This window comes from Ovis aries, chromosome 22 (assembly GCF_016772045.2).
Source record: "Ovis aries strain OAR_USU_Benz2616 breed Rambouillet chromosome 22, ARS-UI_Ramb_v3.0, whole genome shotgun sequence".
Taxonomy (NCBI): domain Eukaryota; kingdom Metazoa; phylum Chordata; class Mammalia; order Artiodactyla; family Bovidae; genus Ovis; species Ovis aries.
The window spans coordinates 20,550,066-20,576,076 of NC_056075.1; the positions used below are offsets into that span (position 1 = coordinate 20,550,066).

Sequence of the window (26,011 nt, forward strand, 5' to 3'; positions counted from 1 at the left end):
TCTTTCCTCAGAATAGATTCCCAGAAGTAGAACTACTATATCAATGTATATAAGCAACTTAAAACTTTTGAAACATAATGGAAAATTTTTTTAATTTAGGAAGGTTCTTAATTACATTATAATCTCACCATGGAAGTGTGTTAAAGTGCTTAGCTCTGTACTTTTGCTAGCACTGAGTAACATATTCTTAATTTTATCTGCAAAAATGACATCCTATTGTTTTATTTTGCATTGCTGTAATAATGTAACTGATTTTTTTTTAATGGTTAAGAATACAACTTTTAAAAAATGCATAATGTGAGAGTTGTGAGTTGTTTTATTTGGGGCAAAATGAGGACTATAGCCTGGAAGACAACATCTCAGATATCTCTGAGAAACTGCTTCAAAGAATTAGGGGGGAATGTCAGTATATATGTGACTCTGGTGAAGTGGGAGTGCATGCAATCAAGCACATATTTTTTGCAGAAGGTTTCTTCTAGTCATGAGGAGCAGATGTCTCCATGAAGATTTTAGTGCTTTTCTAGATATGAGAAGATACAAGAATTAGGGTTCATAAAATTCAGCTCCTAAAATTATGTATCTGAAGATAGTTTCCACTGGTTCCCCACCACCACCACCCTGAGCACAGAGTGCCTCATTTCTGCTCTCCACCAAGAACTCCTTTCAGGGGGTGTTAAAACTCAGCAGCTGAAGCAGTATATGATTTAATCCTTGCAAAGGTAGATGGCAAATGTCAATTTGTAGTTGATACTTCATTTTTAAATTGTCTGTTCACGTCAGTTCAGGTCACTTGCTCATTTTTTAAAAAATGAGAGTATTCATTTACTTTTTATCTTTTGAACAGATAATTTGCAGAGGGTTACAAAATTCCAAAGCTGCAAAAGGATATATGATACTCCTTGTCATTCATTCCTGTCTGAGGTGGCAACCATTGATACCAGTTCCTTGTATACTCTCAGAGATAACCTATGCTTTTATAAACACCTGCCGATGTATACTTTTCTACACAAATGTTAGTACTAGTCTTGTATACATCCTTCTGTGTCTTGGAGGTCCTCCCATTTTAGCACTTAAGATCTGCTTCATTCTTGTATCTTTGGCTGGGTTGGATCTTTGCTGCTGCGTGTGCTTTCCTCTAGTTGCAGAGACCCAGGCTACTCGCCATTGCTGTGCACGGGCTTCTCAGTGCAGTGGCTTCTCTTGCTGTGGAGCATGGGCTCTAGGGTGCACAGACTTCAGTAGTTGCAGCACATGGGCTCAGTAATTACAGTTCCCAAACTACAGAGCACAGACTCAATAGTTGTGGTGCATGGACTTTGTTCCATGGCAAGTGGGATCTTCCTGGATCAGGGCTCTAACCCATGTCTCCTGCATTGCAAAGGGGATTCTTTACTACTGAGGCACCAGGGAAGCCCCTGCTTCTTTCTTTTTAATGATCACTTGAGATGCTGTTATTTGGATATATCATAATTTACATCCTCTGCTTAATAGAAATCCAAGTGGTTTCTAACTATCTGCCATCAAAAGCAATGCTGCAATGAGTGTGTCTGTAGGATAAGCTCCTAGAAATAAAATTACTGGGTTAAAAGTATGTGGACTTAAAAAAACTATGTGGACTCAATTGCTTTGTAGAAAAAAATTTTTTTGGTTGTGTTGAGTCTTGTGTGGGCTGTGCGTGGGCTTTCTCTAGTTGTGGAGAGTGAGGGCTACTCTCTAATTGTGGTGCGAGGGTTTCTCATTGTGGTAGCTTCTCTTGTTGCAAGGCATGGGCTCTAGGCATTTGGGTTCAGGTGTTGCAGCTCTCGGGAAATAGAACGTGGGCTCAGAAGTTGTGACTTAGTTGCTCCCTGGCATGTGCAATCTTCCCAGACCATGGATCAAACCCATGTCCCCTGCATTTTTATCCACTGAGCCACCAGGGAAGTCCTATAGGAATGTTTGATAATGTAAATCAGTCCTTTTTGATATGGACTGCTCAGTGTGTTTCTAATCAATTTGTATGAATTTTATATATGTAAGCCTGTGGCAAAGGTTTCTTCCTTTTCCTTAGCCTGGGGAGTGGTCTGCTGGTTTGTAGTCTCTTATCCAGGCATCCTCAAGGGTGAGTGCTTTAGCTCTAGCTTGCACTGTTTTATCTCCTAATTTACCTAAAGGCAAACATAAATTATTGTTTAAAAAGCTATGATTTTTCTCCCCCAAAAATCTTTACAGTCTCCAGGGAGGAAAGCAGAATATGCTTAAGAAAGATGCATTCCCCTTATAAACATGTCTTTGACTCTGTACCTTGCTAAGTAATAGCACTTATTAAAGGTGCTTTTGCCTTCCTTCTTGGCTGGTTTTCATTATAAAGGGCCCAGGGACTTCCTTGGTCCAGTGGTCAGAACTCTGCACTAGCACTGCCGGGGGGGTGTGGGTTGGATCCCTGGTCTGGGAGCTAAGATCTTGCTTGCTGTGCAGGGCAGCTAAAAAAAAACAAAGGGAAAGAAGAGGTGGGGGATGATATCGTTGCCTGAGCTGAACTGTTCTGGATGAATGAGGCTTATGGAATGAGTATGCATAAATGGATGGGAAAAGGAAGTGGTGAAGATGGTGAGCTGATACTAAAGATGCTCATTTTGAGAAGTAAGATACTGGTGGACCTCCTCAATGGAGGTAATAATTTTCCCTTCTGATGGGTGGGCCAAAGTTCTTTAGAACAACATGTATCGTGTATGACCTCATAAGACAAATATTGACATGGTTGCAATCATTAACTTCAAAGTTTATATGAGAAAGCTGGGGATACTGACCTAGGAGAGGGAATAGTGCCATCCCAGTTGGGGTGGAGGAATTCCCTTTTTAAATCTATTTTATTAGTTACCTATTGCTATGCAATAAATTACCCCCAAACTAAGTAGCTTAAGAATAAACACTTTTTTTTAACTTCACAGTTTTCATGGGTCAAGGATTTGGGAGTAGCTCAGACAGTAAAGCATCTGTCTACAATGCAGGAGACCCGGGTTCGATCCCTGGGTGGGGAAGATCTCCTGGAGAAGGAAATGGCAACCCACTCCAGTATTCTTGCCTGAAAAATCCCATGAATGGAGGAGCCTGGTAGGTTACAGTCCATGGGGTGGCAGAGTCAAACACGACTGAGAAACTTCACTTCACTTTTCTGAGTTCAGTATCTGTCTTGAGGCTGCAGTTAATACACAGGTGGGACTAAGGTCATCTGAAGGCTTGATTGGAGCTAGAAAGAAGACCTGCTTCTGAATTGACACACCCATGTGGCTTTTGGCAGGAGGTCTCAGTTCCTATCCAAGCAGAGCTCTCCAAACAGCTACTTGAGTGTCCTCACGATGGGGCTGGAAGTTTCCCTTGTGGTGAGTGATCTGAGCAAGAAAACAGAGAGGAAGCCACATTGTTTTCTACGCCCTAGTCTTGGAAGTTGCACACTGTCACTTCTGCCATATTCTGGTCATTACAAGCAAGTCAGAGTTCAGCCCATACTCTGAGCTCTGAGAAGGGGGAACCAATCTCTGATTTTTGAAGGAAGGAATACCAGGGAATTTGTGGAACGTATTTTTAAATCATCACACTTGAGACTTCCCTGGTGGTTAAGAATTCTCCTTCCAGGGGCCTCCCTGGTGGCTCAATGGTAAATAATCTGCCTGCCAATGCAAGAGACATGGGTTCAGTCCCTGGTCTGGGAAGATTCTATATGCTGAGGAGCGAGTAAGTCTGTGCACCACAATTTCCAAGCCTGTGCATCACAGCTGCTGAGCCCATGTGCTTGTGCACCTAGAGCTCAGGCTCCACTACAAGAGAAGCCACTGCAATGAGAAGCCCACGCGCCACACCTAGAGAGCAGCCCCCACTTGCCGCAACTGGAGAAAGCCTGCAGTAAGGAAAACCCGGCACAGCCAGAAATAAAATAATACAAATCCTCCTTCCAGTATATGGAACATGGGTTTGATCCCTGGTCAGGGAACTAAGGTCCCACATACAGCAGGGCGACGAAGCCGGTGAGCTGCAACTACTGAGCCCACATACCTCAGCTAGAGAGAAGCCCTCACACTGCAGTGAAGACCTAGGGCTGCAACCAAGACCTGACGCATCCAAAGATGAACCTTAGAAGAGTCACACTCAACATTCCCTAATGCTTATCATAGCATACTTTGAACTTTATCCCTTTGCTTGAACTCTATGTATTAATTGCAGAAAGATTTGTTATCTTAATCACTGTTTATCATTTTTATTGAGCTATAGTTGATGTACAGTGTTATATAAATTATAGATGTACAGTATGATTCACAGTTTTAAAGGTTATACCCCATTTATTGTTATAAAATATTGGCATAGTCCCTGTGTTATATAATATATCCTTGTAGCTTACTTTATACCTGAGAGTTTGTACCTCTTAATTCCCTACCCCTCTTCTCTCTCCCCACTGGTAACCAATAATTTGTTCTCTGTATCTGTGAGTCTGCTTTTTTTTTTTTTGATAACAGAAAAGAATATAATAGAAAAATTCATTAGTTTGATATATTGTTTAAATTCCACATATAAGTGATACCATACAGCTATTTCTTTGGCTTATTTCACTAAGCATGGTCCTTGCCAAGTCTATCCACATCGCTGAAAAGGGCAAATTTTCATTCTTTTAATGGCTGAGTAGTATTCTATTGTGTGTGTGTGTATCGGTCACAACTTCTTTATGCACTCATCTGTTGATAGACACTTAGGTTGCTCCCATATCTTGCACTGCCTACCATTCTTACCGTCTGTTACTGGGAACCATTATGTTCTAAAGAATGATATCCTCCTAACAGTGGTCTTTTGCCTTCTCAGGTGATTGTTGGCTTTCTTCTTATTCTGGCAGCCATAGATCTGGCTCTTGCGCTCACAGAAGACACTGGACAGGCCACGGTTCCTGCTGTTAAATATACCAATCCAATCCTCTACCTGGTCACATGGGTAAGGCTAATCATCAGTTCTACCCTGTTTATCTTCTCATAGCCATCTAGCTGAAATTTGCTCTTGTGGAATGAGATTCAGTTCAATTTCCTCTACCTTTCTCAAAGGACCTGTGTAATAGGGTAAGACAAATTTTAGCTTTTCATCTGCTTTTAAACATGAGTTTATAATGCTTTCTTCTTAGGGTAAGTACTAGCTTTAATGACTAAGATATGTACGTTATGGCTTCATATTTTACCATCTAAGGATCACAGATGAAATCCAAGTATCTTGATGTAAAATAATTTCCTAAATGTTGTAAACATTATTTTTAAATTGATTGGTGACTCTTAATCAACAGATCACTGAGTCTAGAGCTGTTTGTATAGATTTGACAAACAGGTCTTTCCTACAGGCATGGTTTTGGGGGCGGGGAGAGGGAGAGCTGTACAGTGTTGGACAAAACTATTCAATTTACTACCATCATTTTGTTTTATTATTTGGCCACACCATGTGCCTTGTGGGATTCTAGTTCCCCAACCAGTGATGGGACCCAGATCCCTAGCAGTGAAAGTGCGGAGTCCTAACCACTGGACCACCAGGAAATTCCCATTATCATCGTTTTAAAAGAGGAAGATATAACATAATTGTTTAGATTCCTAAACTATCTTGAAAAATCAGAATGCCTGGCAACTGTGGGCCGACATTCCCACAGGGCAAGTCAGCCAGGACTGAAGCAGCCGGTCACTTTAGACCAGGCTCAGTACTATCCTTCAACCTCACTTCACATGGTAACATGGTGTGCCTGGTCCCTGCAGGTACTTTGTTTTGTTGTTATGAAACAGAGAAGGTCTAGGCAGCAGTGTACTGGAATGGACTCAGAGAGCTGACTGTGCCTCTCTTCCCAACCCCAAGTTTGGTGACATGAGGCTGAGATTGAAATCCACCATAAATCCACCACACTTGTATTTATACCGTGGAAATTCACACACGCCTCAAATTCATGCCTCAGTTTTCAGAATGCCAGTTTATTAGCACAGGACTGGGTCTAGGAAAGCAACATTTACTTCATTATTGTTAAGTGAAATAATGTGAAGCAAAGTTTTTTTGTTGTTGTTGCTAATTTCTTAGTCTAATATTATTAGAAAATATCATCATATAGATACCCTGCACCTATTCAGGATGTTCCTCCCCCATCTGATTGCTGTAGTGCCTAAAATTATTTTCTTGGTCTTTGGAAAGATTTTTCTGGCTCCCAAAGTTACTCCATCTAGGGGATGATCCTCTGTGTTCTTGGCTGAACTCCCCACCCAAACGTGGTGAATAGAGGTGGGATTCAGTTCAGTCGCTCAGTCATGTCCGACCCTTTGCGACCCCATAGACCGCAGCATGCCAGGCCTCTCTGTCCATCACCAACTCTTGGAGTTTACTCAAACTCATGTCCACTGAGTCGGTGATGCCATCCAACCAACTCATCCTCTGTCGTCCTCTTCTCTCCCTACCTTCAATCTTTCCCAGCATCAGGGTCTTTTCCAATGAGTCAGTTCTTTGCATCAGAGATGGGATAGGGAAAGGGGATTCCAGAGAAAGCATCCAGGTCCTGAAAGAGAAAGTTGGGTGGTATCGGGGAGGAAATGTACTAGTTGGCATCAGATTAGTTACAACAGTCTCCCCCTTCAGCCTCCATTTCTCCCCCTGTTCTCTGACACCTCTCTTGCCTCTTGTCCTTGGATGGTGACACTATTTTTCGAAACATGATGTAAATTTCTATCTAGGTCCTGGTTTTACTGATCCAACACAGCAGGCGATGGTGTGTGCAGAAGGACTCTTGGTACCTGTCCTTATTCTGGATTCTCTCAATACTCTGTGGCACTTTCCAATTTCAGACTCTGATCCGGGCACTCTTAAAGGTAAGGAGGAGAGGGATGGTGCCATTAGAAGGTACTCCTGGGCAGCTGCTAAGTTGTAGTAAGTGACATCAGGCAAATTGAGTTCCAGGGTAGAATTGTATTTAGGGGATTTGATAACAGACTTTAATCATGAGCATTGATACATAGGAGCTGTTTATATTTAATTCAGATAAAAGGCTCATTTTCTTTGTTTTTTATCCCCCATAGGACAGCAGTTCTAATCTGGCCTACTCCTGCGTGTACTTCATCTTCTATGCATTACAGATCCCGGTCCTGATCCTTTCAGCGTTTTCAGAAAAAGATGACTCATCAAAAGTGAGACTTGAAATATGACCACCTCATATGTTATTTAATTGGATGGTATCTTGACAAATGTAACCTTGAGATGTCAAGGTCTCATGAAGGTCCCACAAGCCCAGAGTTCAGTAATATGGATGATTTTGTGACTTAAGGACACAAAGTGACTAGAATTTGGAAACATTAACTTTTATATTGACCCACCAAGCTTCAGCACAGACAGTTAATTTATATATCTAGGCCAAAAAGTCTGATTATCATTCTACTGGTGACCTTAATGTGTCCAAACAAACACATTGAACAGGCCACTTCAGTATCAGATCTAGTTTCTAGCACAGCATCTATTTAGAAACATCAATTTCTGATTTTAGAGCGTCATTGAATTCCTGTTTCTAATTGATTTACTTTCTGATTTTTTTTGTGTGTCTTGCAGAATCCTTCAACCACAGCTTCATTTTTGAGTAGTATCACCTTTAGTTGGTATGACAGGTAGGAAATGCCTGGAGTGTGGCTTGTCTCTATCCTTCACCACTTAAATCTTCGTTTTAAAAGTACCTGCCGTGGCCTCCATTTCTCCACTACTTAGAGTCAGAGAATGTTGAAATATACAGATCAGTTTATTGCATTCCCTTCACGGGGCAGATGGGGAAACTGAGAGGAAGGAGGGAATTTCTTTTTTTTTTTGGTAGCCTGGAGTGGGGGAATTCCACATACTCTAAAAAAAAGACAGAAGGAAAAGGAGGCAGGAGGACAGGAAAAGGGAAATTTGGGGGCAAGGAGTGTGGCACAGACTTGGGTAAGGGATGAATAGCTGTTCTGGGCTGCCAGGAGATCCAGAGCAGCCATCCTTTGCCTTTGTAGTTGCATGGGTCTCTTGGGCAGCCTGGTAACACCCACAAATCCCTTCTCAGATAATGTTTTAAACATGTACAATAAAAGATATGAAATTGTAAAGGGAAACGAATATACTGAAATGTAGTTACCTAAATAGTCTTTTAAAATCAAATCTGTGATATAGTAACACTTGTGCCTCTTTGTGAATGCATTAAATAACGAGACCCGGTGCTAGGTTCTAGTTTCACAGCAGTGACGAGTATACATGAGCCATGAACACATCTGTGGTGTCTCCTGGTAACAAAGGCACAAGCACTCTTTCACAACTGTAGTTGGTTGACTACATTCGTATTAGAACTAGGAAAGGCTGTGTTTCAGTTGGAAGTGAATAGGAATAAAGACAATCTGTTTTCCATCCATGTTCTTGAATCCTATGTTGAGAAGCCCTGATCTAGAGATACAGTATAGAGGCAGCCTCTGGGTCTGTTCATTTCCTTAAGGGCCTCTTGGAGGCCCCTCAAAGGATGCCAGGGTGGCAGAGAGGCAGCCACTATTTGAGGAGGAAGGAGCAGGATGTGAGTAGGTGATGCTCTTTTGACTCTTCATCCAGTAGAATCCCTTCTCTTTCTTTTATTGCTTTCTCCCACCTTCAGTCACCCCTACCTGCTCCCTTTTCTGCTCTCTCCACTCCTCTTTCAAGTTCCCAGGGCTAGGAGCTGGGGTAGCAGGGTAAGTGAGAAGCCCCATTCTTCTGTCCCTCCATCCTGGAACTGGATGAGTTCAGAGGCAGAGAGGTGACCACCTCTGGCCCCCCTCTGCAGGGCCTCAGCCTGTGGCTCATTCTTGTTCCAGCACTGTTCTGAAAGGCTTCAGGAAACCTCTGACGCTCAAAGATGTCTGGGATATTGAAGATGAGGCTAAAACAAATGCACTAGTCAGCAGGTTTGAGAAGTACATGGCAGAAGAGCTACAGAAGGCCAGGCGGGCGTTCCAGAAACGGCAGAAGAAGAAATCCAAGCGGAACACTGGAGCCAGTGTGAACGGCTTGGACAAGAACCAAAGTCAAAGCCAAGATGTCCTTGTCCTGGTAACTTTTCCATGAGTGTCTGTTCAAACGTCCTGCACATCACTGGTGTCCTGGTGATGGTGATTCTGTCCATATATATATATATTTTGGTGATTGCAGCCATGAAATTTTTTTTTTTAATTTTTATTTTTACTTTATTTTACTGTACAATACTGTATTGGTTTCGACATACATTGACCTGAATCCACCACGGGTGTACATGTGATCCCAACATGAATCCCCCTCCCACCTCCCTCCCCCGTCCTTACATTTTTACAGCACTTTACACTTTGCAGTGCATTTTAGATTAGTAGTATTCACAGTTCTATCATAGTACTGTAGTGATGGATGCTTGGGGGTGTAATGTAGTACTGTTCTCTCTCCTTTGGGGTATATATAAAATTTTTCTCTGTCTTTTTTAGTAGGAAAATAAAACAATACCTTAGCATTGCTAGAATTTGCATGTTGGTGGGATTTAGTGTTAGCTAATTTATCTTTTTATTCACTTGAAAATATTTATTGAGTAGCACTGTGCATTGGAGACCATTCTGGACACAGATATAGAGTCCTGAAGGAGTCCTCATCTTCAGAGAGCTAGAAAATAACTAATAAACCAATACATATGTTACCCTTTCAGAGCAGGAGGTGCTATTAAGAAAACATATTCATGTATTTGGGGTGAAGTGCTTCCTTAGAGTAACAGGAGAAGCTTCAGAGGAGGTGATATTTGGGCAGAGATCCAAGCGATGAGAAGAGCCCATCAGAAGGAAGCCTGTTCCCCTCACAGGGGGTGGGTTGTGAGGCTGAGAGGGGAACATGGTTGGTTTGTTTGGAGAGGAGAAAGAGAGTGCGGGAGCATGGAGAGAGAGGCTGAGTCTGCGGGGAGGTGAGTGCAGGAAAGTGGGCGGGTATAAAGTGGTATAGACCTTCATGGGCCATGGTGAAGAGTCTGGACTTTAAGTCTGATGGAAAGCCAGGAGAAAGTTTTGAGCAGAGGAGTAATGCAATCAGATTTACATTTTTAAAAGTCCACTTGGGCAGCTGCCAGGAGAATGAATGATTGGGGTGGAGGGAGGGGCAATGGAAGCTAAGACGTAGGCTGAGGCAGTTGTTCTGGCAAAGAGACAAATAAGATGGGACCTCAGTGACAGCCATTATAAAAGGATGCCACTGAGCCTGAGAATCTGGAATTGGGGGCCTTGCAGGACAGGAAAAGGAAGTGTAGCGGGTGAGCGGTGATGACACCCCACACCGTAGATTCCCAGGGTTGCTGAGACAAAGCACCACAAACTGCATGGCTTTAAACAACAGAAATGTATTGTCTCAGAGCTCAGGAGGCCAAGAGTCTGGAGTCAGATCATCAGGAGGACCACGCTCCCTTCAGACCCTGTATGGGAGAAAGCGCCTTTGTCTCTTCCACCTTCTGGGTTTGGCCAGCAGTCCTTGGTGTTCTACGGCTTTTGGATGTCTTACCCCACTCTCTGCCTCTGTCACCACGTGGCCTCTTCCCCTGCCCCGCCTCTGTCTCTCTTCTTACAAGGACACCAATCATATTAGAGTAGGACCCGTGATGCACTCTAATGACTTCATCCCAGCTTGGTTGTATCTGCAAGGCCCTATTTCCAAACAAGGGCACAGTCTAAGGCACTGGGGTTTAGGACCTCAACATTCCTTTTGAAGGGGTTTCTATTCAACCCATAACATTGCACAATAACCTCAAGCAAGAAGAGAACGAAAAGCCTTCTAAGCATCTGAAATATATATTAAGATAGATGTTAGCATGTCCATGCCCTTCCCTCCCACAATGCCCGACAGGCCCCCCTCAGAGTCTGGTCTATATTTTTCTATGCTATTTTCATCTGCTTTGTTGCCTGTTTTCCTAATCCAAAATAGATTCTAAGCCTCAGTTAAGAGGTGAGAGGGGAACAGTGAGAGCAGCCAAAAAGGTGGATGGAACCAGGCAGTGAAGAGAAGACTCAAGCCACAGGGCCACAAGCCCAGACTCAAGCCCTGATGGCCACAGGGATCAGGGGCTAACGCTGGGGAGCTGGTCAGTGGAGACAAAGTCTTACACCACGCACTTCTGCAAGCACTGCTTGTTTGGTTTTGTCCCCAGGAAGAAACTAAAAAGAAAAAAAAGAAGTCTGAGACCACAAAAGACTTTCCCAAGTCCTGGCTGGTGAAGGCGCTCTTCAAAACTTTCTACGTCATCCTCCTGAAATCATTCCTGCTGAAGGTGGTGTATGACCTCCTCACGTTTCTGAATCCTCAGTTGCTGAAGTGAGTCCCCAGACCCTGGGTTGTCTCTTTAGGGCCTCCTCTGCCACTCTGCTTTTTGCTCCTGTACATGCAGGCAGGAGCCTGTTATTAAGTTCCTAATTTTAAAAAAATGCTCATAATTTTCTTCCGCCTTTCAGCATTGTGTTCATGAAAAGCACAAGGCATTTTTCAAGGTCTAAAATAGTATGTCCTTTAGCCTTCCTCTTTCCCATGTCCTTTTCCTCATTGGAAGCCGAGTACTCCTTAGGGACATTTCTTAAACAGAATTGCTGTGAGCTGAGCTGTGTCCAAGAGGTGGGCCTCATACCTGAGGAGAGGCTTGTATGCAGGCTTTGTAACATCATTGCTCCCCAGTCAGGTATTAAGTGGGCGGTTCCAGTTAATCATGACATGACTTCAGTCTGCCAGGATCTATGGAATACACTATCCTCCAGGGGAAACCCTTCTAACTCACACTGGATACGTGTCCTAATTCCTTTCCAGGAATAAATCAACTTGCCACACATAGCTCCTTCTACCAGAGGGTAGGAAAAGAGAGGGTTAGAGAAAGCACAGCAGCAGCAGCTCCGTGGGGGACACAATATCCCGTCTCACAGCTGTGGGTCATCAACCCTTGGTCCCTGCTGCTCATCTCCAAACGCGAGAGTGCTGGATGGCTGTGGAGCTCAGTCTTCCAAGAGCATTGAACTGTAGTCACTTCAGTTACCTCCAGGGTAGGGCAGGGTAGCTGGCTGTGCACAGTGAGGGTAAGGAGCCCTCGGAGGCTTGATGTCAGCACTTGCTTACTTGGTTTTGCTCTGGCAGATTGCTGATCGCCTTTGCAAATGACCATGGAATCTATCTGTGGACCGGATATCTCTATTCAATCCTCCTGTTTGTCGTGGCCCTCATCCAGTCTGTCTGCCTTCAGTATTACTTTCAGCTGTGCTTTCTGCTGGGCATGAAAGTGCGGACCACCGTCATGGCTTCTGTATATAAGAAGGTATGTGGGGTATGCCAAGGACCACCAAAGAAGATCCCCTTAGTAAACATGAGCCTTTGTTCCACGATTGAGGAAAACTTGATGGAAGTGATAACTGACCTCAACACTGAATTTTGGCTAAACATACAGCCTTCTTTAGACATTTCTTTGGAAATTAAAATGAAAAGTGTGTATACAGACATAGAATATGTGTGTGTGGCGGGGGGTGGGTGGTGGTGGTGGAGTGTACCCTACTGCAGGGAAAAGCTGGAAAACTCTTCTCTGCCCAGGATCTGCCTTTCAGCCTTGAAGGCTGGCATACCATCTGTCTCTTTCTTCTCTCCACAAGCTGACAACACCTTAGGATGGAATGTGAAGTCAGAAAAGAAGCTGACTAAAGGCAGACTCTTAAAATCACCAACATTTAAACCAAGTACTACGTGAAACTAGGCTCATGAGACCTGGTGTATCCATCTCAAATCACAGTTTTACCATAGGCTATACTCTGTGGACCAGGGCTCCATCTCCCTGGACTGCCTTTTGCCTAGTGATTTCTTTTTCAGTCTTGAGTGGCAACCAACTCCTCCTCTGCCTGATTCCTTTTTTGGATTTGTAAATATCAACACCCTCACTCCAGTTATTAAATTCTGCAGACTTGGGAGCTTTTCCATTTCCTTAAGATGATTTTGCCCATCTTCCCTCTGACCTGTTGCTTTATTATTATTTTTTTCCCTATTTTTATACATGCCACATGACATGTGGGATCTTAGTTCCCTGACCAGGGATTGAACCTATGCCCCTTCAGTGGGAGTGTGGTGTCTTAACCACTGGACTGCCAGGGAAGTCCCTGACATGTTCCTTTTAGTGTTTAATTTTCTCAGAGCAACTTTATTTCCCTCTGTCCTAGACACCAAGGTGAAGTCTCATTTTTTCCCTTCAGTTCAGTTCAGTCGCTCAGTCGTGTCCAACTCTTTGCGACCCCATGAATCGCAGCACACCAGGCCTCCTTGTCCATCACCAACTCCCGGAGTTCACTCAGACTCACGTCCATCGAGTCAGTGATGGCATCCAGCTATCTCATCCTCAGTCGTCCCCTTCTCCTCCTGTCCCCAATCCCTCCCAGCATCAGAGTCTTTTCCAATGAGTCAACTCTTCACATGAGGTGGCCAAAGTACTGGAGTTTCAGCTTTAGCATCATTCCTTCCAACGAAATCCCAGGGCTGATCTCCTTCAGAATGGACTGGTTGGATCTCCTTGCAGTCCAAGGGACTCTCAAGAGTCTTCTCCAACACCACAGTTCAAAAGCAGCAATTCTTTGGCACTCAGCCTTCTTCACAGTCCAACTCTCACATCCATACACGACCACTGGAAAACCATAGCCTTGACTAGATGGACCTTAGTTGGCAAAGTAATGTCTCTGCTTTTCAATATGCTATCTAGGTTGGTCATAACTTTTCTTCCAAGGAGTAAGCGTCTTTTAATTTCATGGCTGCAGTCACCATCTGCAGTGATTTTAGAGCCCCCAAAAATAAAGTCTGACACTGTTTCTTTCCACTGTTTCCCCATCTATTTCCCATGAAGTGATGGGACCGTATGCCATGATCTTTGTTTTCTGAATGTTGAGCTTTAAGCCAACTTTTCACTCTCCTCTTTCACTTTCATCAAGAGGCTTTTTAGTTCTTCACTTTCTGCCATAAGGGTGGCGTCATCTGCATATCTAAGTTTATTGATATTTCTCCTGGCAATCTTGATTCCAGCTTGTGTTTCTTCCAGGAAGCAACAGTTAGAACTGGACATGGAACAACAGACTGGTTCCAAATAGGAAAAGGAGTACGTCAAGGCTGTATATTGTCACCCTGCTTATTTAACTTATATTTTTTCCCTTAAGAATTGAAAATAGCCAAGTATTGTTGTTCAGTTGTTAAGTCATGCGACTTCATGAACAGCAGCATACCAGGCGTCCCTGTCCTTCACCATCTCCCAGAGTTTGCTCAAACTCATGTCCATTGAGTTGATGATGGCATCCAACCATCTCATCCTCTGTTGCCCTCTTCGCCTCTCGCCCTCAATCTTCCCCAGCATCAGGGTCTTTTCCACTGAGTTGGTTCTTCACATCAGGTGACCAAAGTATTGGAGCTTCAATTTCAGCATCAGTCCTTCCAAAGAATATTCAGGGTTGATTTCCTTTAGGATTGACTGGTTTGATCTCCTTGCTGTTCAAGAGACTCTCACAAGTCTTCTCCAGCACCACAGTTTGCAACCATTAATTCTTTGGTGCTCAGCCTTGTTTATGGTCCAACTCTCATATCCATACATGACTACTGGAATAACCACAGCTTTGACTCGATGGACCTTTGTTGGCAAAGTAATGTCTCTGCTTTTTAATATGCTATCTAGGTTTCTCATAGCTTTTCTTCCAAGGAGCAAGTGTTTTTAATTTTGTGACTGCAGTCACCATCTGCAGTGATTTTGGGGCCCAAGAAAATGAAATCTATCACTGTTTCTACTTTTTCACCATCTATTTCCCATGAAGTGATGGGCCTAGATGCCATGATCTTTGTTTTTTGAATACTGAGTTTTAAGCCAGTTTTTTCAGTCCTTTTTCACCTTCACCAAGAGGTTCTTTAGTTCCTTTTCGCTTTCAGCCATTAGTGTAGTCATCTGCATATCTGAGGTTGCTGATATTTTTCCCAGTAATCTAGATTCTAGCTTGTGCTTCATCCAGCCCAGCATTTCACATGATGTATTCTGCATAGAAGTTAGATAAGCAGGGTGACAATATACAGTCTTGGCGTACTCCTTTCCCAATTTGGAACCAGTCCATTGTCCCATGTCCAGTTCTAACTGTTGCTTCCTGACCTGCATACAGGTTTTGCAGGAGGCAGGTAAGGTGGTCTGGTATTCCCATCTCTTTAAGAATTTCCCACAGTTTGTTGTGATCCACACAGTCAAGGCTTTTTAGTGTAGTCAATGAAGCAAAAGTAGATTTTTTTAAATTCCCTTGCTTTTTTGATAATCCAGTGGATGTTGGCAATTTGATCTCTGGTTCTTCTGCCTTTTCTAAATCCAGCTAGTACATCTGAAATTTCCCGGTTCACATATTGTTGATGCCTAGCTTGAAGATTTTGAGCATTGCTAGCATGCTTAACATTGCTAACATTGCTAACCTTGCTAGCGTGTGAGATGAGTGCAATTTGCTGTAGGTGGAACATTCTTTGGCATTGCCCTTCTTTGGGATTTTGAAAACTGACCTTTTCCAATCTTGTGGCCACTGCTGAGTTTTCCAAATTTGCTGGCATGTTGAATGCAGCACTTTCACAGCATCATATTTTAGAATTTGAAATAGTTAAGCTGGAATTCCATCACCTCCACTACCTAGTACTTCTTAAGGTCCACTTGATTTCATATTCCAGGATGTCTGGCTCTAGGTGAATGACCACACCATCATGTTATCCAGTTCATTAAGACCTTTTTTGTACAGTTCTGTGTATTCTTGCCACCTCTTTTTAATCTCTTCTACTTCTATTAGGTCCTTGCCATTTCTGTCCTTTATTGTGCCCATCTTTGCATGAAATGTTCCCTTGGTATATCTAATTTTCTTAGAGACTTTTAGTCTTTCCCATTCTATTGCTTTCTTCTATTTCTTTACATTGTTCACTTAAGAAGACTTTCTTATCTCTTCTTGCTATTCTCTGGAACACTGCATTCAGTTGGGTATATCTTTCCCTTTCTCCTTTGCCTTTTGCTTTTCTTCTTTTCTCAGCTATTTGTAAGGCCTCCCCAGACAACCACTTTGCCTTCTTGCATTTCTTTCTTGGGGATGGTTTCAGTTCACCACCTCCTGTACAGTGGTACAAACTTCTGTCCACAGTACTTCAGGCACTCTACCAGATCCAGTTCCTTGAGTTCCCTTAATGATTGAAAATAATCAAGTAAGCTTCAGCTTAAAAAATAAATGAAAAGAAAGAAATGAAAATAGAGTAGTGGCTCTAAGCCTGAGGAGAAAATTCATCCAGAAGGAGACGATACTTTTGATAGCTCAGAACTTCAAACAGTTGCCTCCTCTTCCTTTTTTCATCCACCACTGAAGTGTTCCATCATGGTGATTTCTCCGTTAAAGTTCCTGGTTTTCTCCTCTGCTTTCGTCTCCTAAAACTCCAAGATGACTTTTGTCTTTCTTGAGTAGATGCTGACTGGACGAGAGACCCAGAGAGATGATCCAAATGTCTTTAGATCAGAAGTCTGGTCAAGTTCTTTGAACCCCTAGATAGCCCCACACTGGAATTTGTCTTCAACAAAATTTTTAATCCCTTTATTCCTTGTGGAGTAACTGTGTTTCTGTTGGTTTGCAGGATATGAGGTCACTACCCAGGCTGTCTCAAACATATCTACAAATGCACACTTTTACAATTGTGACAATCCATTCCTGCCTCTCTGATTCTTACTATATTCCAGGTTTTGCAGTTGTCACAATTCATACAAAATGTGTAAAATAGAGCCTTTAATGAGACCCCAATTCAAATAAATATTCTCCTAAGATGGAATTTTAAATTGACTAATTTTATGGTTAGATTATACTTCATTTATGAAATGTTATGAAACATATTTTACATCCATTACCATACATCCATAGCTCTGTGAAGTAACTGCATCATCCTTGTTTTAGAGAGAAGTAGGGCTTAGATCATTTTAATGGCTAGAATCGGATAGACAGGCCCTGACTCCTGACAAGGGCTATTGGGACTATATTGTTGACTTTTTCACTGTATTGAGATTTATTGAGAAAAGAAAAGTATTGCAATTACCTTGAAGGGTAGTTAGATAATACTTTTTTCTTTTACTTTTCAATACCAAAAGGGAGGCATAGCAGCGGACTGATTTCTCTAGAACCTTGGTGGCCTAACATTTTGGGAAATTTACTTCTTTTTACTGAACAACAAAGCATCCTGATATATTCTAAAGACTACATTGATGGATTAAGATGACAGTAGAGCTTTTAGGAGGAGACTGAAGGTGGTATCTAGGGCCACTCATAGCCCATACACTGCCTTGTGGGAATTAAGCTTTCCTTCCTTTGGAAAGATGTGGGCCACACCAAAGGGTTGCTTGGTGAGCATAGTACCAGCTGGTTTCATGCAGCTATCCCCTCAGCCCCCAGCCTCTTGTCTGGGAGCATTTGTACAAGACACTGCCATAAGTCATCGACTGTGGGTCTCCGTCTTCTCATCTCTCTGAAATGATGGTTCGTGATACAAGATTCAGGCATTTAGATAGTGCCCTCAAATTTCCTGACAGTAAACAAGTCATTTTGCTTCCAGTATGTGAGCACCACAGCTTTCCTCTCCATTCTGAGGTCTCTGTCCTTCTTGGGAATGGCTGCAACCTCCTCACAGTATGGCTCCAGATAACATTGCCCCATTAAAGTCTGCAAGGCCAGAGTCAGTACAGGCTTCCTCCCTTCCTTCCTCTGTTCCTCCCATCCTTCAGTATTTGATTTCCCCACTATGTGTAGGTAGTAAATTGGACAGAGGTAGCCGTTGTCCTCAGAGTTTTCTACTGGTGGAGAAATAGGAAGATACAATTAGAGTTCTGTGTGATGAATGTAATGGCAGAGATAAGCATTTGGGGAATACACAGAAGTAGCTAACCCAAACTTGGGAGTCAGGTGGAGTCATTTTCACCTAAACTGACACTAAGGGATAAATAGGAGTTTTCCGGGTAAGACAAGTGTGTGGGGGCGGGGGGGAGCAGGTGTTGGGGAAGGTAGAAATAGTGGGAAACATTGGTCAAGAATGTGAGAACACTGTAAGATTTAGCAGCCAGACCATCACAGCCCCTTGGAAGTTATGTCCATATGGAGCCCATCCTTCTATCTTTCACTGCCTTCCTGAATCCCCTCTCACTTCCCAGTCTCCTTGGCCTTGTCCTTGCCTCTCAATTCCAATCTTTATTTTCAGGCGCTGACTTTATCCAACCGGGCTAGGAAGCAGTACACCGTTGGAGAAACAGTGAACCTGATGTCTGTGGATGCCCAGAAGCTCATGGATGTGACCAACTTCATCCACCTGCTGTGGTCAAACGTCCTACAGATTGCCTTGGCCATCTACTTCCTGTGGGCGGAGTTGGGACCCTCTGTCTTAGCAGGTGTTGGGGTGATGGTGATCCTAATCCCAATTAATGGAGTACTCGCCACCAGGAATAGGGCTATTCAGGTAAAGAAACAGTCACTGGGGATATGTACATATTCTTCAAAGCCTAAAGTTTTCTTACTTTATTCTGACTGGTAATTGAAGTTTGGGCAAGGCAAGGCTCATAGGAGACTTGCCACTGTCCCACACGAACTTGGCTTTATCTTCCCTTCCCATCTTTTGACCACTTTAGGGTTCATATTTCCTGTCTTCATTCAAGTCCCTAATTGGAGAGAGAAGAGCTGCCCAGGGACCCTGCATATAACATTTACACACTGCTATGCTGGGCTGTTCTTAAAAAGTAATTATGACCCTGGTTCTCTCATAGCATTATAAACCAGCCACACAGAGCCGTCACAAGAGCAAACCAGACTTTGTGCCTAAATCCTGGCAATCGACCTTGTTCCCACCAGGTAGCAGAGCTCCCTGTGGACAGTCCTTATCTCTGCCAGAAATCATATTCTGGATGGGTGAACTCGATGGTATATGTGACTTAGTCATTCGTTTTGCATTCACTGAGTTACAAATATTGGCCAAAAATTCATTTGGGTTTTTCCTAATGCAGAAAAACCTGAGTGAACTTTTTGGCCAACTCAATATTTTTAAAAATGCTTACTGTACACCCTATTTCTGGGGGAACATGGCAGCAAATTAGACAAGGCTTTTGCTCTCATGAAACTTACATTCTGCTTGGGGTGGAGATTCAGGCCATAAATAAGTGAAAACAAGGAAAATGTCAGCAGTACTATGCAGGGAATTAAACAGGGTGATGTGATCCTAGGGAGTGGTTTTAGGTCACGGGGTCAGGAAAGGCCTCTGAGGAGGAGACATTAAGCTGAACTCTGGAACCTGAGGGTGAGGGAGGAAGACTTGGGTAAAACCTGGGAGGAGGGCACAGTCAGGGCAACACTGTTCAGGCTCAGAAGGGTGGTGAGTGTGGCAGGAGCAGGGAGAGCAAGGAGGGCGGGAGAGACACAGCCTGTCACTGGGCACCTCAAGTTCTCACCGAGCAACTGCCGCAAGTGCCACTGAGATTTAGCATCTGAAGCAAAGCTGGACCCGCTCACGTGGATGTTTGTTCTGTCTGTTATTCTTTCCTGGCAGGTTAAAAATATGAAGAATAAAGACAGCCGTTTAAAGATCATGAATGAGATTCTCAGTGGGATCAAGGTGAGAAGCTGAGCGTGGGTGGCTCTCTGGGCGCGTGACAGCCACAGTAGCCTCTTGGCCTTAACGACCTGCTTGAGATTGTGGACTCCTGCTTCTGAGCCTGGGGTGTCCCATGACTCCTGATCCATCCAGCCACAAGTCCCCTGTTTCTTCTGCTACTCCTCTCAGGCCTTCTTTTGATCATGATTTCTATTTATGTACGTTAAATAGTCTGTTTTGTTCTTATATTTTACTGTAAAGGTTGTCTGATGTGGGCAAAAGTAGACAGAATGCTTTAACGAACCCCCATGGACTCGCCAGCCAGCTCCAGCAATTATCAGCAGGACCTAACCTGTTTCATCTACATCCCCACTCCCCACTTCACACCTTGCTAGATTATTCAAAAGCAAGTCTCAGATATTTTGTCATTTCACTGGTAAACACTTTGTATGTGTTTCTAAAAGAATGACGTTAACGTAACCACAATACCAATAGCATACCTAAAAACAAATCCTTCTTTGATACCATTAAATTTCCCCAGTTGCCTCATACAAGCCTTTTTTAATTTTATTTTTTACTGTTGGTTAGTTTGAATAAGGATCTAAAAACTGTCCGTGTGTCACATTCAGTCAATAGTGCTTTTAATCTACAGTAGCCCCTTGCCTGCCCCCTTCCTGGTCATTTGATAGAAGAGTTTGTCTTGTTTCCCACGCTTGCTTGAAAATTGGTGGTTAAATATAGAAACTTGAGTAGATTTGGTTTATTTGGTTTTTGCTTTTGTTTGGGATGGGGTTGGAGGGCTAGGGGTTGGGTAGTGCTATGTGCTTCCAAACTTAGTGATGGTCAGTGTTTTGGGGGTCCAGGCACTGTCAGCCTGATTCAGCCTTCATTGTTCTTTCACCAAGAGCAGTGATTTGTGGCCCTGGCAGCACATTTCAACCTCCTGGGAGATTTGTAAAACCCACTGAGGTTTGGGCCTTACTTCAAACCATCTAAACTGAACTCTGGGTGAGGGGTGGGAGGGGTGAGACCCACACATGTATATATTTTAAAAGCTCCCTAAGTGATTCCAATATGCAGCCAAACCCACTGAGGTTTGGGCCTTACTTCAAATCATCTAAATTGAACTCTTGGTGAGACCCAGGCATGTATATATTTTAAAAGCTCCCTAAGTGATTCCAATATGCAGCCAAGGTTGAAAACCACTGTCATAAAGGTTTTAGCAGCCGCTGTTGATCACTACCTTGTTCTGTTATTTCATTGCCAAAGGGTGATGCTTTAATTCCTTTGTTCCTTTGGCATTGCTCAGCGGGAATTCTATAATGAAGAATGATTTTTAATCAACTAGTTGGTTACTCTAAAGTAAAGGACAGGTGGGATAAATACACACTTCTGTCCTCTATTTACTAGCTTTCAAAAGAATGCATTTCATCAAATTCTTTTTCAATCTAGACATTTTTTGAATTCATAGACTTTGTTTTTACTTTTTATTTTGTGTGAGGGCATAGCCGATTAACAATGTTGTGATAGTTTCAGGTGAAGGGACTCAGACATATATATACACGTACCTGTTCTCCTCCAAACCTCCCTCCCATCCAGGCTGCCACATAACACTGAGCAGAGTTTGGCTGAATTAATGGACTTTAATATTACCCTAAACCTCTTGAAAATGAAGAGGCCCCTTTGAACATCTGATATTTCTGCAGACAGAGCTCTGATATGGCTTACTGCCAGTGTGGCAAAATGAGAAGATAGACCTGATTTTGAGTCTTAGCTCTTACCACTCACCAGATGGTGACTTCGGGCAAGTTACTTAGTCACTCTCAACCTGTCTCCTTATTGTTAAAATGGATACAATAATTCTGAAAGAGTAAGCAGCTACTTCTTCCTGGTTTGCCCAGAACTTTCCAGGTTTAGCACTGAAAGCCCCGAGTCCTGGGCAACCCCATTTTGTGCCAGGCAAATTTTGTCACACTTAGGATTAAGTAAGACAGAGTACATAAAATGCTGTGTACCTTGTAAGTTGTCAATAACTGCAAGCTGCCTTTCTGTTGTTGTTCAGTCACTAGGTCATGTCTGACTCTTTGTGACCCCATGAACTGCAACACACCAGGCTTCCTTGTCCTTCACTATCTCCTGGAGTTTGCTCAAATTCATGTCCACTGAGTCAGTTACCTTTCTGTAATCATCCTCTATAAGCTGAATTTGTACCTCCCCAGTTTGGGGGAGTGTTTCCTAAAACCTGTGTGATGGGGGTTGCACCTGATTTCCTACTGGGGCAACAGTGTAAGCTGCGCACTTCTCTATTATTAGATCCTGAAATATTTTGCCTGGGAGCCTTCATTCCAAAACCAAGTCCACAACCTTCGGAAAAAAGAGCTCAGGAACCTGCTGAGATTTGGGCAGTTGCAGTCTGCAATAATGTTCCTCTTATACTTGACTCCGGTGCTGGTGAGTGACAGGAGTCAGTTGACGGAGTCAGCTTCCTGGAGAGAAAGGTCTGTTTAGATAGATGAGAGGTGACTAGCACCTCTAGGCCTGACCCTGAAATCCAAGGAACTCTGACCCACTCCTTAAGTCATCATGCTGTCCTTCCTACCTCACGGCCCCTAGATCTAGTTTCACCCTTAGAAACAGTTTGATTACCTGGTTGCCTGGAGTAACTACAAGGGATTCAGCATGAATGTGGTATCTAGGCATGGTCTGCATGGGAAGGCTTCTCGTCTGTAGGAGGAGGAATGCTGATCATAGGAGCCAGGATACTCAAGCTCTGGTCCTAGCAATGCCATTAGTTGACTTTGTGACCTCAGGCAAGATAGTTCCTCCTCTTCTGGGCTCAGATTTCTCTGTAACATGAAAGGTTGAGATAATCCCTGAAACTCCTTCAACTCTGACACAGTACTTAGAACAAGGCTGCTTGATCCCTTTCGGAACAGATCTCTGATGGTTCTTCTTTTCCAGGTGTCTGTGATCACATTTTCTGTTTACGTCCTGGTGGATAGCAGTAACGTTCTGGACGCACAGAAGGCCTTTACCTCCATCACCCTCTTCAATATCCTGCGCTTCCCCATGAGCATGCTCCCCATGCTAATATCCTCCATGCTCCAGGTGGGTAGGGCCTCTCACCGCCAGCTGAATGTGCTCAGCTGCTCAGTCGTGTCAGATGCTTTGTGACCCCATAGACTGTAGCCCACCAGGCTCCTCTGTCAGTGGGATTGTCCAGGCAAGAATACTGAAGTGGGTTGCTGTTTCCTTCTTCCCCTGGTTAAAAACCTTAGATTCCAGAATGACTGGTATGTCCTATCTCATTTCCAAATTCTGCTAGTGAACCTTCACTTAGAGAGATTGGTTTGGTCTCTGGAGACCAACAGCATGATTTAATAAAGTCACAAGTTCTTTGAACCCCCGTTTTTCTGACTATAAACTCAGGATAACCATACCAATCTCATATACCTAACAGGGAGACAAGGTTTTGAGAGTGTTTAGTGAGACTATTACGATTAGCTCTGCTCCTGGAACATTTCTAAGCCCTTTTCTCGGTTCAGTTTCCAGCATCTTAGGGTATTTATAAAGCATTAGGGAAATATGGCACAAAAGGAGAGAAAAGGCTTCTCTCTCTCAATTAAAAAAAAAGGATGGCTACACCAAGTCTTAGTTTTTTGTTGCAGCATGCTAACTCTTAGTTGCAGCATGCAGATCTAGTTCCCTGACCAGGGATCAAACCTGGATCCCTGCACTGGAAGCACGGAGTCTTAGCCACTAGATCAGGGGACTTCCCTTTGTCCAGAGACTTCTCTTTGTGTGAAGCCACATGGTGGTAAAACCAAATGCAATCTGGGAGCCTCAAGCTGTCAGAAAACTAAGTTTGGAATCCAGTAGGCTTAAGATAGTCCAGAGGGAGTGTCTGGGTCCTGAAAACTGAGCACAGTCACTGAGATGGACCAGGTACCAGGCCTCAGGAGGATGTTCCCAGGGAGGTGGCAGACTGGCCAGGATGACAAAGTGTGGTGACCTGTGTTCATCCAGAGGTGACTGGCTTCAGAGAGTTCAGGCCCTAGGAAGGACCAGGGTTTAGGAGGAGCCCTTCTGGCCCTGGAGGGTGTTAAAAAGGATGGTAGATCTGGCTGAGAAAGAAACAACACGCTCTTTTTAGAGTCGGATGGTTTATCACATTGATAGCAAAAGCAGGATCAACAAAGGTGACAACTCTCTGCAAAACAAAGGGGCCAGATGAGCAGGTAAGTGGGCAGTGAGGCCCTCTACAGGAGCTGATCCATACCGCAGCCATGCAATTCTAGAGCCCACAGTGGTGCTTCAAAGAGGGGGCAAGGCAGAAAGTGCAATGCCTGCTTAGCCACTCAGTCATGTCCGACTCTTTGTGAGTCTTTGAACTGTAGCCGGCCAGGCTCCTCTGTCCGTGGGATTTTTCAGGCAAGAATATTGGAGTGGGTTGCTATTTCCTCCTCCAGGGGATATTCCCGATGCAGGGATCGAACCCGTATCTCCTGTGTCTCCTACATTACAGGCAGATTCTTTACCTGCTGAGCCATCGGGGAAGCCCCCTAAAGTGCAGTACTTCCTCAGAACCCAGGTCGTGACAAGAAGCTGTCTCGTGACAGCCTGGCTGGAAGGGAGGAAGTGAGAAACATCCTTGTAAATCCCCCAAGTTCTCCTGTTCCAGGGGGACCACAGGGCATCCTGCCAGTGCTTAGGTCACCTGCAGTTTAAGCCTGGCCTAAGTGGAGATATGCAGGAGGCAATGGCACCCCACTCCAGTCCTCTTGCCTGGAAAATCCCATGGATGGAGGAGCCTGGTAGGCTTTAGTCCGTGGGGTCACGAAGAGTCGGACACGACTGAGCGACTTCACTTTCACTTTTCACTTCCATGCATTGGAGAAGGAAATGGCAACCCACTCCAGTTCTTGCCTGGAGAATCCTAGGGACGGGGGAGCCTGGTGGGCTGCCGTCTATGGGGCCGCACAGAGTCGGGCACGACTGAAGCGACTTAGCAGTGGCAGCAGCCAGCGGAGATATGCCAGGTCACTGTGGTTCCATGGCCGCTTCCTCCACAGAGAGTCCCAGCAGTGGTTCAGGACACTGCCTGGGTCATCAGAACGTGGACTCAAAGAAGAATATGCCAGGGGCCCAGTTACCAGATTCAGACAGAAACTTCATCTTAGAAGGAGGCAGAAAACAGTTTCTGGATCTAGGTCCGAAGCCTGGAGACAGCAGAGTAGAATTAACACCGCAATGAGTTTTATGAGGGGCTAAAATAGAGCCTCTTAATTTTCCTGTGTTCAGAGTAGGGTGGCTCCTAGAGCTGAGATGTGGCTGAGTCAGGGGTGAGGGAGTTGGGGAGTGGGTAGGGAGCCAGATATTCCAGCTGTGGTAAATCGCAAATCGTAGGCAAGAAGCCTGGCAGGTTGACTGGTTGACTGTCTGATTCCACATCCAAGGCTGATGACGAAGTCACACTCCTGTGTCTCCTTGTGCTCATCATTGAACTTTGTTCCTCCGTGTCCTTCTCTAGGCCAGTGTTTCCACAGAGCGGCTAGAGAAGTACCTGGGAGGGGATGACTTGGACACATCTGCCATTCGACACGATTGCAATTCTGGTAAATGAATTTGGAAGTTGCTTCCCATATGTATTCACAGTGCTGGCACCAGGACTTTGATATACAAGGGCAGAGCAGCAGCAAACTGAAGGAAAGGGAAAGCCAGGGGACTTATCTTGCATCTATATTTGCACTGGTATTACTTAAATTTTGCATTCATTTAGAACAGATTTCTTAGCCAGCCAGATTGCCGAGCAAAGCTGGGCCAGCTGTTTTGAGAATAAGTGGGGAATCCTGCAAAGGATCCAGAAAACAGAAGTCATGATGGAGCCAAGTATGTGGAATTGGGAGGGGAGGCTGAAGTGAAAGAACACACAGGTTCCAAAGGTTTAAGGACTGAGGGGCATTCATAGCCAGAACAAGCCTTGGTTCTGGAATCCAGGGCAGGAGTGGCTGAGTTTGTATATGGAAGTGGAATTTATACAACAGACTAGGCAACAGAGGGCCTGGGAATGAACCCAGAGTGTCTGTAGATCAACAGTCTGGGCTACCAACTGACTTGGGACTCCTAAGTAAATAAAGGACTTTGCAGGTGACACTTGGTCTCACCCCTGGGGCTTTCATTTGCCTCTTGACAGCTCAGGATTTAGCACCAGACAAAGGCAGGCTCTTCTGGAGGAAGGAACAAGGGACACATGAAGGCTGAGAAAAGGCAGACAGACATGCGGGGACCTACGTCTGACTTAAAGACAGGAATTTTTCTCAACAGATAAAGCTGTGCAGTTTTCTGAGGCGTCATTTACCTGGGACCATGATTTGGGTGTCACAATCCAAGA

At 44.0% G+C, this 26,011-nt stretch overlaps 1 protein-coding gene across 1 annotated transcript in view; it reads left to right on the forward strand.

The window, feature by feature from the left end:
* Positions 1-26,011, forward strand: part of ABCC2 (ATP binding cassette subfamily C member 2) — a 74,748-nt gene that overhangs the window by 11,908 nt on the left and 36,829 nt on the right. The window contains exons 3-15 of the mRNA XM_004020104.5: positions 4,831-4,956; positions 6,711-6,845; positions 7,053-7,160; positions 7,576-7,631; positions 8,829-9,063; positions 11,159-11,322; positions 12,127-12,304; positions 18,241-18,495; positions 19,576-19,641; positions 21,934-22,071; positions 22,582-22,728; positions 25,151-25,235; positions 25,945-26,011. Of these exons, the coding sequence (XP_004020153.2) occupies positions 4,831-4,956; positions 6,711-6,845; positions 7,053-7,160; positions 7,576-7,631; positions 8,829-9,063; positions 11,159-11,322; positions 12,127-12,304; positions 18,241-18,495; positions 19,576-19,641; positions 21,934-22,071; positions 22,582-22,728; positions 25,151-25,235; positions 25,945-26,011 (1,760 nt within the window). The remainder of the gene's footprint in view (positions 1-4,830; positions 4,957-6,710; positions 6,846-7,052; positions 7,161-7,575; positions 7,632-8,828; positions 9,064-11,158; positions 11,323-12,126; positions 12,305-18,240; positions 18,496-19,575; positions 19,642-21,933; positions 22,072-22,581; positions 22,729-25,150; positions 25,236-25,944) is intronic.